General features: G+C 45.9%; 4 protein-coding genes across 4 annotated transcripts; 3 read left to right on the forward strand and 1 right to left on the reverse strand.

Annotated features, from left to right (window-relative positions):
- Window positions 1-2,934: 2,934 nt before the first annotated feature.
- On the forward strand, window positions 2,935-4,755 carry TrAFT101_002211 (uncharacterized protein; the record flags this gene model as incomplete). The annotated part of the gene is made up of 1 exon (XM_066126534.1): window positions 2,935-4,755. The coding sequence occupies one exon, from the start codon at window positions 2,935-2,937 to the stop codon at window positions 4,753-4,755; it is 1,821 nt and encodes a 606-aa protein (XP_065982637.1).
- Window positions 4,756-6,049: 1,294 nt separating this feature from the next.
- Window positions 6,050-7,687, reverse strand: TrAFT101_002212 (uncharacterized protein; the record flags this gene model as incomplete). Its single annotated transcript, XM_066126535.1, has 1 exon — window positions 6,050-7,687. The coding sequence occupies one exon, from the start codon at window positions 7,685-7,687 to the stop codon at window positions 6,050-6,052; it is 1,638 nt and encodes a 545-aa protein (XP_065982638.1).
- Window positions 7,688-8,308: 621 nt separating this feature from the next.
- On the forward strand, window positions 8,309-10,365 carry TrAFT101_002213 (uncharacterized protein). The gene has a single exon (XM_024909653.2). It carries the CDS (start codon window positions 8,482-8,484, stop codon window positions 10,093-10,095), a length of 1,614 nt encoding a protein of 537 aa, XP_024763335.2. The 5' UTR covers window positions 8,309-8,481; the 3' UTR covers window positions 10,096-10,365.
- Window positions 10,366-10,992: 627 nt separating this feature from the next.
- Window positions 10,993-13,361, forward strand: TrAFT101_002214 (uncharacterized protein). The gene has a single exon (XM_024907861.2). The coding sequence runs from the start codon at window positions 11,157-11,159 to the stop codon at window positions 13,164-13,166; it is 2,010 nt and encodes a 669-aa protein (XP_024763336.2). The 5' UTR covers window positions 10,993-11,156; the 3' UTR covers window positions 13,167-13,361.
- The last annotated feature ends 214 nt before the right edge of the window (window positions 13,362-13,575 follow it).

Raw genomic sequence — 13,575 nt, forward strand, 5'->3', positions numbered from 1 at the left:
TGATGCAAAGCTATATTTGTGCGTGGAAGCGATATGTCGGACCCCTGGAGAAGCGTTGAAAAAATAGTGTGATGGATATCTGAAGGTGAGCGCGTTCTGGCCCGAACTAGCGGTCGGCAAAGCCCCTGTAGCTTTCTGGGGGAAGACGGTGAGCTAAATTAGGCGGGCTCGTTGTCGACGGTCTGTGCTCAGGACATGCACTAATAGGCTTACAGTGCATACAAGGTTGGTTGCGATATAAGTCAGTTGTAGTATGAATTGCTGTTTACTCTATACATGTAGTTACAAGTTGTTAGATATAGATGAATCTGTATTTAACTCTACTTTGAAGCATTTTCTGTGTTTCAAGAGTTGCCAACACCAGGGTTCAAATGTCTGCAAGTTGCTTCACACAAGTATCCTAACTTAGGCCGAGGCATTTCAGCGCAAATAGACAGTGAACTACAGGCTCAAACAGTTGTACAACTAGAACTACTCCTCAAAATGAAAAGAAGTGTTACAGTCTTTAAGAGGCTTCTCCTGAGCACCAAAGCTGGACAAGTAGCTAGCACAGGTGCATATTTTCAGCTGGGCTGTATACTACACATATCTACACAAGCGTAAAAGAACACAAAAGAGACAGTTGAGACGGTGCAGCATTAAAGAATAGGCATATATATTGTGTTTATAATAAGGTCTCAAAGAAAATGAAGTGATGCGCTTCACACATCTCACCGTCAGCGGGCTTAAGAGATTCCGATGACGGTGAGGCATGTGAAGCGGCAGCTCGTGCCTCACGCCGGAGGCCACCTCAAAGACCCCGCGATCCCAAACAGGGTCCGGTGGCCATCAGCGTGAGGGACGAGCTGCTGTCAACATTACTCAGAGACCAAACTGCTTGGGATCCACCATCGGGTGTTTCGTTCTGCAGTGCCGCCTGAAATTATACTTCATACTGACTTCCTTCATGTATTTGGAACAACCCTTGACAGTGCAAACCCAGTATTCCCGGTTGACTGCATGTTTGATTTTGAAATGTCGCGCCAAGATGCTTTTGCTAGCGAAGTGCCTGTCGCAAATACTACAACGGGGCCGAGCGGTACCATTGTCTTGAGAGCCCGTTGTTGTTTCTTCAACCGAAATTGGACTGGTGGTTTGCTGCTGCTGTTGCTGGATGTTTTCCAAAGGGGGTAAGGTTTCTTCCAAGGGAGGATAGGTTTCTTCCCAAGGGTGGTGGGTAGGGTCGATGATGGGAGAATGGGGGATGTTGAGGCCGTGGCCGTAGCCGTGGCCTAAGAAGCGGTCTTGCTGAGTTCCGAATGAATCTCCTAATCCCAAAAGAGTGCTGTCGGCATTCTCGTTCTCTGACGATGGTGAGTAGGCGGTGGATGACGGGGAACTTTCGCGCTCGCTATATATCTCGATCGCATCATTGCCCGCACAGTCGATACCGAATAAATACTCAAAGCCTTCAAACGAGGATGCCGAAGGATCGTAGCCTTCTGGACGGCAAAAGGGGATGCGTTGACTGAATGCTCTACTAACACGCTGCTCGTTGTTTGACAAGGAGGAGACTGATGCGAGTCTCCCTGCTTAGAGCCCGGGAGACCCGACTCTTGTTGTTTAAAGAAGAGGTCTTGAGCTAAGAAGCTGTGCAGTCCTGGGCATAGGCCCAGGACTGTAAACGAGATGAATGAAGTGTGCGCCGCTGAGGTTGAGGTTGAGGCGAGGCCTAAGGAGCGTAAGAGCGACTTTTTTTTTTTCAGCGAGGCACCATCGACTTTATACCCGTCTTTCACTTCACAACTCTCGCCTACTTCTGTCTACCTGCCTCTGCCTACTTCTCACATGCTCATTGATGCTACGCTTAATGCGCTGCTTCAGCCAATTGCCATCTCAGATGTGGGTACGAGAGCATCAAACGTAGCCAATGGAAGGTGAGGTGCTCACAATGTGTGCCTTATCAAGCCAACTGCAGGTTTAGGACATTTTCTTGCAGCTCATAACGACATCTCCGGCGGGGCTTGATGCGGACGAAGCATCAAAACTGACCAATGGGGGGACGTACGTATGTGTGCATATGATATCAGGTATCAGATATTAATTAAAAAGGCGGCTCATTCTTGAATCACAGCCGTCTCAAATCGCTCGCTTTCGATCCCCGCGAACATCTTTGCTACTTGGACGAAACAGGGCGAAATTGCTGCACAGCCATGCATATTGCAACGCTCCATGACCCCTCTTGATTATGGGGAGCCTCAAAATGAGCGAATCACGATCCAAGACATGTACAGCAAAACAGACATCGCTACGACGCAGCTTGATCCTGCCTTCACTTAAATGAACGCTAGTCCTTGAATATATAATTGAAATGTCCTCCATCTTCTACTCGAACAAAGATTTGATCAGTAAATAAACACATTATTCATCATCCTGAATGTTCTCCCTAAAAATCCCAAAAGATACAACCATCAGCCGGGATGTCATCACTTTATCAGACCCGGCATTGCTCGAAAGGGTTGACAAGCTTCGTGATCTGAATATTGGACAGCATGTGCCTCTTCCTCAGGTATAGTTGAAAGACAAATATTCTCATGTCTCTCTCGCAAGCTTACTCGTAAAATAGCTGGTTGTAGTCGGAGATCAAAGCTCCGGCAAATCTTCCCTACTGGAAAGCCTGAGTGGAATTCCATTTCCTAAAGATCAAAGCCTTTGCACTCGTCACGCAACGCAAATCACATCTCGGCGCGATAGTAATGATAGCGTTCATATATGCATTATTCCTGGACCACATGCATCAGAGGAGCATAAGGAACAAATCAAGGGTTTTCATATGCAGCTGTCTTCAGGTTCTGAATTTCAAAAGCAGTTCACGGACATATTGAAGAAGGTTAGTGAAAATTGAATAGCTAGGATGGAATTTGACGGCTCAATAGAAACTAGGTCAATGAAAAAATGGGTTTACGGACGGATCTCTCAACAGGAAGTGGCGCGGTGTTCAGTGAAGATGTCCTCAAGATCGAGGTGCGCGGGCCTCACGAGGACTATCTCACCATCATCGACGTCCCGGGAATCTTCCGTACCACGACACAAGGGACCACCAAGAATGACATGGCTTTGGTGAGGGATATGGTTAAGGGCTATATTAAAGACGACCGTACAATTATCTTGGCAGTGCTGCCGAGTAATGTCGACATTGCCACGCAGGAGATCTTGGAGCTTGCAGAAGATTACGACAAACGTGGAGAGCGTACCCTAGGTGTGCTCACCAAACCCGACTTAGTATCTGAGCCCAGTGCTCAGGCTGCTGTCTGTGACCTTGTTCAGGGGAAGAAACGCCCCCTTACCCTCGGATACTTCCTTGTCCGAAACCGCGGATCAAGTAGCGGCTTTTGGGGGCAGTCAGAGCTTGACAAGCTTTTCCAAAGCAAGCCATGGGTTGATCTTCCTAAAGGACGAGTAGGTATCCCAGCCCTTAGAGAGCAGCTTACCTCGCTGTTGAACAAACTTACCCGACGTGAGTTTCCCAAATTGGTCCAGGATGTCAATGGTCAAATGAGAGAGTGTAAGAAAGAGCTGGATGGCCTTGGACCGCCTCGCCAAGATGAGCGCGAGCAGCGCATTTTCCTCAATCGTATTGCTGGGACTTTCCAGGACCGTGCTAGAGCAGCATTAGCCGCCGACTATAATGCAGATCCGGTTTTTGGGCAAGACGAGCTTCGTCTGATCACCCACGTGGTGAACATAACCGATGTTTTCAGTGCCGACTTTCGAGAGAGTGCCCATTCACGACAATTTGAGAATTTGGAGCTGCTGAAGCCGCAGATAGCAGGTGAAATGGGAGCTGAGAGGACAGTTAATTGCGGCCATAAAGCAAAACAAAATCCAACAGACCCGATAATAGATAACCTGCGAGGGTTGCTCGAGAAGGCAAAGGTAGATGACATTACACCAGGAGAATTTTCTGAACTCGGTGATATTATTACGCCTCTCCCGGACATTCCCAAGCCGCGAGGCGATTTTGCCGCATGGATCAACGACGTTCACTTACAGTCAAGAGGTCTGGATCTTGGCACCTTTAACCCACATTTTCTTTCTTTATCTTTTGCAGAACAGTCATGCAAATGGGGCGATATGACCAAGGTCTATATGACCAGAGTCATCATTACCCTTCATCGTTTCATCGCCGCCGCTCTCAAGTCCGTCTGTCCTGAGGACCAAGCTCGCGGCCATTTATGGTCCGCCATCCTTGAGAAAGTGGTGGAGAGCTATAAGACCGCAATGGACCAAGCCGGTCTGCTGATTGAAGTCGAACAGCGTAAGCAGCCTTATACGCTAAACCGGCAATTTTCTCAGGCTCTATCGAAAGCTCGTGGCTACCGGATCATAGAGCTGTTGCGTCCTACGGCCAGGAAGGACACCAAGCAGTACGGAGATCTTCAGTACATGATTAATTTAGATGACATTGCCAAAGCTGCCGAAGGAAAGCGGAATGTGGAGCAGCTGCAAGAAGATATCCATGACATTCTTCAGGCTTACTACAGTCTAGCCGCTGATCGCTTTATCGACAATGTTTTCCAATTGGCCGTTGACTATTGTTTGTTACATGGTCCCTCCAGTCCGTTGAAAGTTTTCACACAGGAGTGGGTCATCAACTTGGAACCTGAGGAACTCGAGCGGATAGTTGGCGAGACAAAATTGGCCAAGAGGCGTCGTTTGAGGCTGGTGAAGAAGATTGAAGACTTATCTAATGCCTTGAAGATTCTCAAGTCGTGACATTAACAATAATGGAGAGCATAAGCAGCATTGCGTGCGGGAATAGGTATCATCAAGTCTTAGGTCTGGATATATCATGTTGGCTGGCACGTAGCGCTGCTATCTATCTACATGTCATTTCGTGCTACTATTTTAATCTCTATCTCTCATTTAGAGATTTTGAATTGCAAATCAAAGAGTTTCTGGTAGCTATTCCAACTTAATATTATGTGCTCTTGGACCTATGTCCATACAACTCCCCAACCAAGTTAACTGCGGAAAGAGATTCCATGTAGCACTGACTTGTACCTCTGAGCACCCTTTTCAGCTTTTGCTGCTAGTATGCTACTGTAGGACCTGGAAAAAAATGTCCGGTGTTACTCGGTACTCTCGTCGAATCCCTTTCTGCAGTACTATCATTGGAGTAGTAGGTAATCTCTGTGGAAAGAAACAATATTATAACCAGCAGTAGCTAAATTTTCACTTTTTTAGCTTTAATAGTGTCTATCTGGATTCAATTTACGGTAAATTAATCTAAAGAGACATCGCACTACCAAGACATGACTACGGGTCTAAGCCTGTGGAGTAGGAAATGATACATCGAGGATAGCATCTCCATAGCAGGATTAATAGGTACTATTTTCAAAATGGGCAAAGTTTCGTAGCTGTTTAAATTTCTCGATGAAATAGCTTGACGATGCCCTCATGCCCATTTGCAGCTGCCAAGTGTAGCGGCGTCTAGCCTAATATTTTATTCTTTACCTTAATATCTTCTTTTTTTTTGAGTCTTCCTATTTGGACTGTATTGGTCCGTGCACCGCGCTAAGTGGTCCGTGCACCTTAATTTTCCAAAACTATTAAGGTTTTATATAAATATATTATAATTAAATAAATTATAAAAACATATTTAAAAATTATATATAAATAAAGCTTTCTTTAATTTATATAAAAACTTTTTGAATTTTAATTTATTATTAAGCTTATAACTATATAAAAAGTTTAACTATAGATTTTAATAATTATATATAAGTTAAAATAAATATACTAAAGCTTTTTATATAAATTATATAAGTTGAAATCCTATATCAAGATTTTAACTTGTAAAAATAAAAAATAAATAAATTTTATTTTAAAATTTTATTTTTAAGTTTAAATATTATAGCTAATTTTTATTATATAAATAAATAAAAATTTATATACTTTATTTAATAAAATACATTATTATATTTTTTTAGAATATTTTTCAAATTCTTATTACTATTAAATCAATTCTTAAAAATAATTTATATTTTAGAAAATTTTAAGGCACGGGCCACTACATTTCAACTAGGAATCTTCTATAGTCCAAATAGGAGCGCTCTTTTTTTTTTCGCCGCTTCTTAAGACCCTTATGCCTATTTGCACCTGCCACATGTAGCGGCATCTGGCCATTCTTATCCCTTGCCTTAATATCTGCTCCTTTCTCAACCAGCAGCTTAATAGCTCCCTCATGCTTACCCCTAGCTGCCCAGTGTAGCGGCGTCTGGCCATTTTCATCCTTTGCTTTAATATCTGCTCCTTTCTTAACCAGCAGGTTAACAATGCCCTCATGCCCATTTGCAGCTGCCTTATGTAGCGGCGTCCGGCCTTCATCCTCCTTTACCTCAATATCTGCTCCTTTCTCAACTAGCAGCTTAACAGCTCCCTCATGCCCATTCTCAGCTGCTAAGTGTAGCAGCGTCTGGCCATTTTCATCCTTTGCTTTAATATCTGCTTCTTTTTCAACCAGTAGCTTAATAGCTCCCTCATGCCCATTCTCAGCTGCCAAGTGTAGCGGCGTCTGGCCATTCTTATCCTTTGCTTCAATATCTGCTCCTTTCTTAACCAGCAGGTTAACAATGCCCTCATGCCCATTTGCAGCTGCCTTATGTAGCGGCGTCCGGCCTTCATTATCCTTTACCTCAATATCTGCTCCTTTCTCAACTAGCAGCTTAACAGCTCCCTCATGCCCATTTACAGCTGCCCAGGATAGCGCCGTCCAGCCCGTAAAATCCTTGGCCTTAATATCTGCTCCTTTCTCAACTAGTAGCTTAATAACACCCTCTTGCCCACTCTCAGCTGCCCGGGATAGCGCCGTCCGGCCATTCTTATCCCTTGCCTCAATATCTGCTACTTTCTCAACTAGTAGCTTAATAAGACCCTCATGCCCATTTGCAGCTGCCCAGTGTAGCGGAGTCCGACCATCGTCATCCTTGGCGTCGATGCTAGCGCCCGTCTCGACCAGCGGCCTGAAGATTGCCTCGTTTCCGCTCTCGGATGCATATGATAGTAGTGTCCGCGAATCTTTGTCTTTTGCATCAGTTTGAACTTTATCATCATCAAGGAGTTCTCGAATGACTCCCTCGTCGCATCCTTGCGCGACCCAGGCACGAAGCAGAATCCACTTTGTCGTGTTGCGGCTTGTATTTGCAGCTACATGCAGCGCAGTTTTCCCATCATTGGACCTTAGCTTGACATTGGCGCCATTCTGCACGAGCGTCTGCAATATTTTGTCGTAGCCTCCTAACGCTGCCCAATGCAGGGCTGTTCGTTCGTAGTGATCTACTTTATCGATGTTTTCGCGGAAAATGTCGTATGTGAAAAATTTCTCCACAATATTCGCATGATCTTTCATAACTGCTTCATGAAGGGGCGTTCGCCCGTCTTTGTTAGGGATAAGAGATGTAGTCCCTGGATGATTCATGATTATGTCCACGCAATCTTCATGACCTCGGCTTGCTATCCAATGCAATGCAGTTCTTCCTATCTTATCTGTAGCATTGATGTCTAGAGCGATCTTTTTGCTAGAAATGCTAAGCAGAGTCGGCCGACTCTGTAAAGGGCGATCCGTCGATAAAAGAAGTTCAATTGTCTCTCTGTCGCCGCTCATCGCCGCTCGAATCAGCTTAGCCTCGTCTGGCCGTTCACTGGACATGATTGATCCTGCTAACGTGGTATGACCTGCGATGACCTGCGCAGCCTGCTTGGCGTAACAGTCGGAGTTGACTCCGCCAGCGGTGTCGATTTTGCGTATCTTGTACTGCCTGTTTCAATTAACCGCTCGATTTGGAGTAAACTGACACAATAAAAAATGCTCGAAATTGCAGAGTCTTGGACATACCTATAAAATGGAGGCATTTCCAGTAGAGGGAGTATTAAGAATACACATTTTCGCCCAACAGCTTCAACCTATCAATCAATGCCACGAAACAATGTCATTCATGATTTGTGCCCAACAGTTTCAACCTATCAATCAATGCCACGGAGCCATTGCAGAAATATTCGAGTTATTCAGCCAGTGAGAATGTAGCATTAAGCGCCAGCCTTACAGCCATATATCTTTCCAATAAAAAGAGAAATTTGTTATTCAATCGCCCAATCTCACAGCTCATACTCCACACCTCGGACAGCTAGCTCTCCGCCCACGAAGATTCTGAAAGATTCCACAGAAACAACAGAGTCTGTAGACCCAATGATTAAGCATTCATTATGATTGAACGTTCATTATGGCTGACGGCTTCTCTGCCTATGCTTGCAGCTGCCCGCAATTGCACCGTGCATCTAGTTTCGAGTAATGAGGCGGTTGGCTGGCAGCCTGGGAGTTGCTACCGAGGCACTTGGAACATTGTGAGCACCTGCTTGTCTACTATAATCGCATGCACATGGAGCATCCAACACCTCAATATTCCGGCTACAGACGATAGCGGGTGGGAGAAAAAGAAGAGGAAGATGAAGTGGATGATAATAACTGTGCTGTTCCCCGAATTGGTCTTGATTCACGCCATGTTTGAATTCCACATGGCATGGAAAGCCCTCCGATTGATGGAAGAGAACAAAAAGTCTGTCGAGTGGCCTTGGTGGTCTCGAAAACCAACATTATCATGGCTGCCATGCCGTCGCCGGTATTTAGACTCAAGAAACAAAAATCCGGAGAGCCAACCTGCCAATGACTTGGAGAGCGGAGACGTCAAAAATTTGGAGAGGCAACATGACGACAATTTTGAGAACCAAGATAACACAGACGAATCAAAAAAGCCCAAATGGACTTTGGCTCACTGTTATTTTGCCAACATGGGCGGTTTCATGTATGTCAATGGAGAGGGACGACTTCTGGCTACAGCTCAACACCTGGCGGAGGCGAAGGACCTTTCATACGCAAACCCAGAGACCACAGTGGAAGATATCAAAGATAAAAGCAAGCAGGATTGGTTGGCTAAGCTCTTTGCTGCTCTTCAAATCTCGCAACTCATCCTTTCCGTCATTACGCGACATATTCAAGGTGTAGACTTTTCGCAGCTTGAAACAGTCACACTCTGCTTTGCCATTTGCGGCGTGCTGATATACTGGACCTATTTTCATAAACCCCAAAATATTGAACGGCCTGTTGAGCTCAAAATTCATATGCTACTTTCTAACGACATATCACAAAACAAAGCCAATGATGCTCAAAAGGCTATCGCTTGGTTCTCGTCGTTACAGTCAGAGAAGACTTTTGATAGTTTTTGGGCAATCATGCTGAATAAACAAACTGGTTCCAAGAAGACTGACAGTGGCAAGTCCGAGAAGGCACCCAGAATCTCGAACGATAATATACCGGTTTACAAAGGCAACAATGACGTTCATCCCGCGGTATATTTACTGGCACTAGCTTCTGGGCTTTTTGGTGCTATACATGCAATTGCCTGGCGGTTTGAGTTTCCTACTGATGTGGAGAAGCTGCTTTGGCAAATAGCTACGTGCATTTCCGCAGCGAGCCCCGTCCTTGGCCTGCTTGTGATCCCCTTTGCCCAGTTTACAAAGGCATCTGGAGATCCCGAGCTATTCGCGGGAAATTGCCTAAGGCTAATGCACGAATATTCCTGGCACGCCTCCAGTACATCCCGGATCACCGATGCAATCGAAGAATTAGAAAATGCCATCGCTAAAGGCGAACTAAAGAAATATTCAGCAATCTTTTGCGAGACAGGAGATAACTCGCTCATGATTGATCTTCGAGACTTTTTGGACTTGAAAGGTAACTTTGAAAATTTACGTACGGAACCATTTGAGCTACACGATGACAAGGGATTTGTTCAAAACTTTCACCATCTTGTCAATTCAGTGAATGGTACAGAGACCAAGAAAATCGACGATGCAGCTCGAACTGGCGTGTGGCCCAGGCAGCCGCTGCTTCCCCGCGGTGTCAATCAGGGTGTTTTGTACTCGACTGGGTTTCTTTACTGCGCTTCTCGTCTGATAATACTGGCAATTTCGTTTTCCAGTCTTCGGAAGATGCCCGGATCTGTTTATACCACGACAAATTGGACCGAGTACATGCCCACGTTTGGTGCAATGGGTGGATGATGCTAGTGTATGGCGATAGACACTGAAACTAAAATTGCTTGTTTGTGGGAAACCTGCATCATTGAACTCAAGTTAATTAATATTTCATATGAATAGAAAATTAAGAGTCTATCACTTTGCCGGGACCTTCCGTCTCGGAATTACCTGTTGTAAGATATCGACTTCAGAACGTGGACAATATTATCACTAAGTGGAATAAATTTCCGAGAGTGGTTTAGACCATTGACAGATACTTTACATAAAATAATGTTGAAAAATAATCGGTCTTAGGTAGGATGTATATATTTTATCTGTTACGACCTGGTTCACCGTAACTGCGAAACCCTTATAGGGCGCTGGTTCCGTTACAGTAACTGCTACAATAGTGGTTATTAGTCTAGTCTTTTGCCCTGTTGGCTTAACGGTATAACGGATCGTTACATTATCCTTATTGCACATGGGTAGCAATTCTGCAGAATGTTGCAAAGCAGGGCCTTTTTGCCAATACAAAGATGGCTTTGGCACAGCGTGGCCAAGACAGTTGGCAACTTCGAGTAGGTGGCACCCCCAAGTTGAAGGTCACCATCTGAAAGTCAATGTAATCGACCAGCTCACACCATTAAGGCTTATGAATAGTTTCAAATATACATCACTAACCTATATTGACGACTCTGGAACCTGGCGCCTTGTAGCATAATCCAACTAATCCCATGTATAGTCCGTTATATACTGTAGTTATAAACATATTATTGGCCTCTATATTGTACCTAAGTATGCCTTGATAGATTGTCATATCTCAAAAAGCCTTGCTGCCTAATTGATGTGGTAATTGAAGCGGCCAATTACCAATTTGCAAAAAGAATACACACACATGTACTTGGAGCGGGGGAAGTGCTATTCCCCAGCAGTAACTCTGCTGCTGAAACAAATATTGAACGCTTTCGAATACGCGAGCTATTTCGATTGTAATGCGAGTGAAGAAGACAATCTATATAATCGCTGATTGTCTAAGAGTAATTTGCGAGCGGGCGCGAACATAGACTTCAGAACGGTAACAGCCCTCGATATTTCAAGACAGCATAATGACCAGCAATGACGATAAAGACCGGTCGCTTCGCGAAATCAGCAAGGACCACGAAACATCCATCATCTCGCAGCTCGTTGATATTGGCAGCGAGCACAATCAGCAAAGACACGCCAAGTTTCTCCCCTTTATCAGGCGGCTCCAGTGTCTCGAGCTGAAAGGCGGAAGCACACAGCTGCGCCGCACGTCTATCAACGCCTTCGACGAGGGAGAGTACGTCGCGCTATCATATACCTGGCAGCATTCAGAGTTTGAATATAATCACAGCGGGCGGTACTACGTCGAGGACTGGGATGACAAGCGTCTCAAACCTTCGGCCGTTCGGAACTGCGTTTTTGATCGCGTCCTCGGTTACATGCGCCACGCCCAGGTTCAGTTCCTCTGGATCGACGCCCACTGCATCTGCCAAGATACGCGCGGCGTTGCGGCCTGCGCCATCCATGACCGCTGCACTCATAAGCGCGATGCTCTCCCGGCCATGGACCTCGTCTATCAGCTCAGCGATTACCCCGTTGCGTTGCTAGCCCGTCCGCTGCAGAGTAAATCTGAGCTGGATCTCCTCAAACGCATCCTCTCGGGGAATTTCGTGTACGGCAGCCATCCATATCGGCTCCCGCCAGCAATTACTGTTAATAAGGCGACAGAGGCCTTGCGGCTACTTCATGAGATCACCCGGGACCTTTGGTGGAGCCGCGCCTGGACTTTCCAGGAGAACTATCGTGGCGGAAAGGAAATGCGGCTGCTGATCCGCCATGATGGATCACTAGAGCGGCAGAAGCTACAGCATCAGATATTATTTGGTGACATGCCAGGCGAGCTATGCATACGGTCCATCAATTTCTCCAAGGAGGCGACGCGCCTGTGCCTGGCACTTGACAGGGTAAATCTGTCGCCAGACGACAAGAGTCGGATCGAACATGTGAAGCGAGCGGCGGGGAGGTATACCGAGCTACTACCCAAGTCAAGCGCCATGACACCGACAATAGTCGCTGATATTGAGAAGCGCGGGATGGAAAAGCCATGGGACCGGCTGGCCATTGTTGCAAATTGCTGTCAATACACCACGCTATTGGACTATGAAGTTCTCAGCAAGCAGGGTTGTAGCTTGAGTTTGTCGGTGCTGGCCATGTGTTTGCTCAACGGCGAGATTCTCGACAATAGCGACAGCAGCCCAGCGCCAGTGGCCTCGCTAACGACGTCGGCGTTTCTCGAGAGAAAACTGTTCAAAGCATTCAGCGCGCCCGCGGATGACACCAAGACGCTCACATTCAATAAGGGCTGCCGACTGACCGACGTGAAACTGACAGCGCATGGCATCTTGGCAAAGGGGCACTTGTGGAAGTTGGGCCGTGTCATTAACACCAAGACATTTGGGTGGAAACTGCCCTGGATCAACAACCCGAACGGTCGACTAAAACGGGATCAACGAAGGCGTCTACTGCAGCTGGTTTACTGCTTGAATGATCTAGAACACTTTCCTCTTGCTGAACGCATTGATCAATATCTTGCCGACGATGCGGAGTTTGACGCCAGTGAGGACTTCGGTTCCTTTACTGAGATGTATTTCCATCACATGGCTGACGAGTTGGCATCAGCGATTGAGGCAGGCCGAAAGCTGAGGCTGGGTAGCATATATAACCCGACGGGACAGACGGAATTCTACCGTGCAGTATTTGTGTGGTCTGGTGATGACGAATATGAATATGAGACTGAGTGCGAGGACAATGATATGAGTGAATACGAAAATGTATACGAGGACGAGGTGCAGCTGCCGCCGGCGTATGCCTTCACTTCGGCATGGCTCCGAAACCCAGGCTCAGAGACTCACGACGTCAACGACATCGATCGCCACGTCTCGCTTGAGGTCAGCCGTAAGAAATCTCCATACGGCAACGGTTTCCAGCACCTCCGCGTCCGCAGGTGGCTGCTCGGCTTGTGCTTCTTCGAGGGATGCCCCCGTACTGAAGTGGTGTTTCCCTGGCCGCGGGCGTTACAAGCGTGCAGTTAAGCCTTGATATTGAGCCCTGTTGAGAGCAGTAAAGATTCAAGTTAAAAGGATAAAGAATCTTGCAGTCAGTTTAAAGCTACCCGCGACTGTCGGTATCACGCTCACTAATTAGCCAACATTCTGTACTAGCAGATTTCATTATAAATGGAGCCTAGATACGTAATTTAACTACTACTGTAGATGCTTTGTTATGCTTTGTTATGCTCTTTTTTTTTTTTTTTAAATCCTTCGTGGTTGAGTATGGAAGATCCCACGGTTCTTTAGTCAATTGCTAGACTACCAAGAATGTCTCGGGCTATGAATCATCATCAACGATGTATACAGACCCGGCCGAAGTAGGTGTCTGCCTTCTTAACAATATACTATTCAAAAGGGTCAATGTTAGATTAGATGCAGATAATACATACTG

Source organism: Trichoderma asperellum, chromosome 1, assembly GCF_020647865.1.
Source record: "Trichoderma asperellum chromosome 1, complete sequence".
In the NCBI taxonomy this organism is placed as follows: domain Eukaryota; kingdom Fungi; phylum Ascomycota; class Sordariomycetes; order Hypocreales; family Hypocreaceae; genus Trichoderma; species Trichoderma asperellum.

Coding starts and splice junctions, on each gene's coding strand:
- TrAFT101_002213 (XM_024909653.2), top strand. CDS start 8,482: ATGAAGTGGATGATAATAACTGTGCTGTTCCCCGAATTGGTCTTGATT.
- TrAFT101_002214 (XM_024907861.2), top strand. CDS start 11,157: ATGACCAGCAATGACGATAAAGACCGGTCGCTTCGCGAAATCAGCAAG.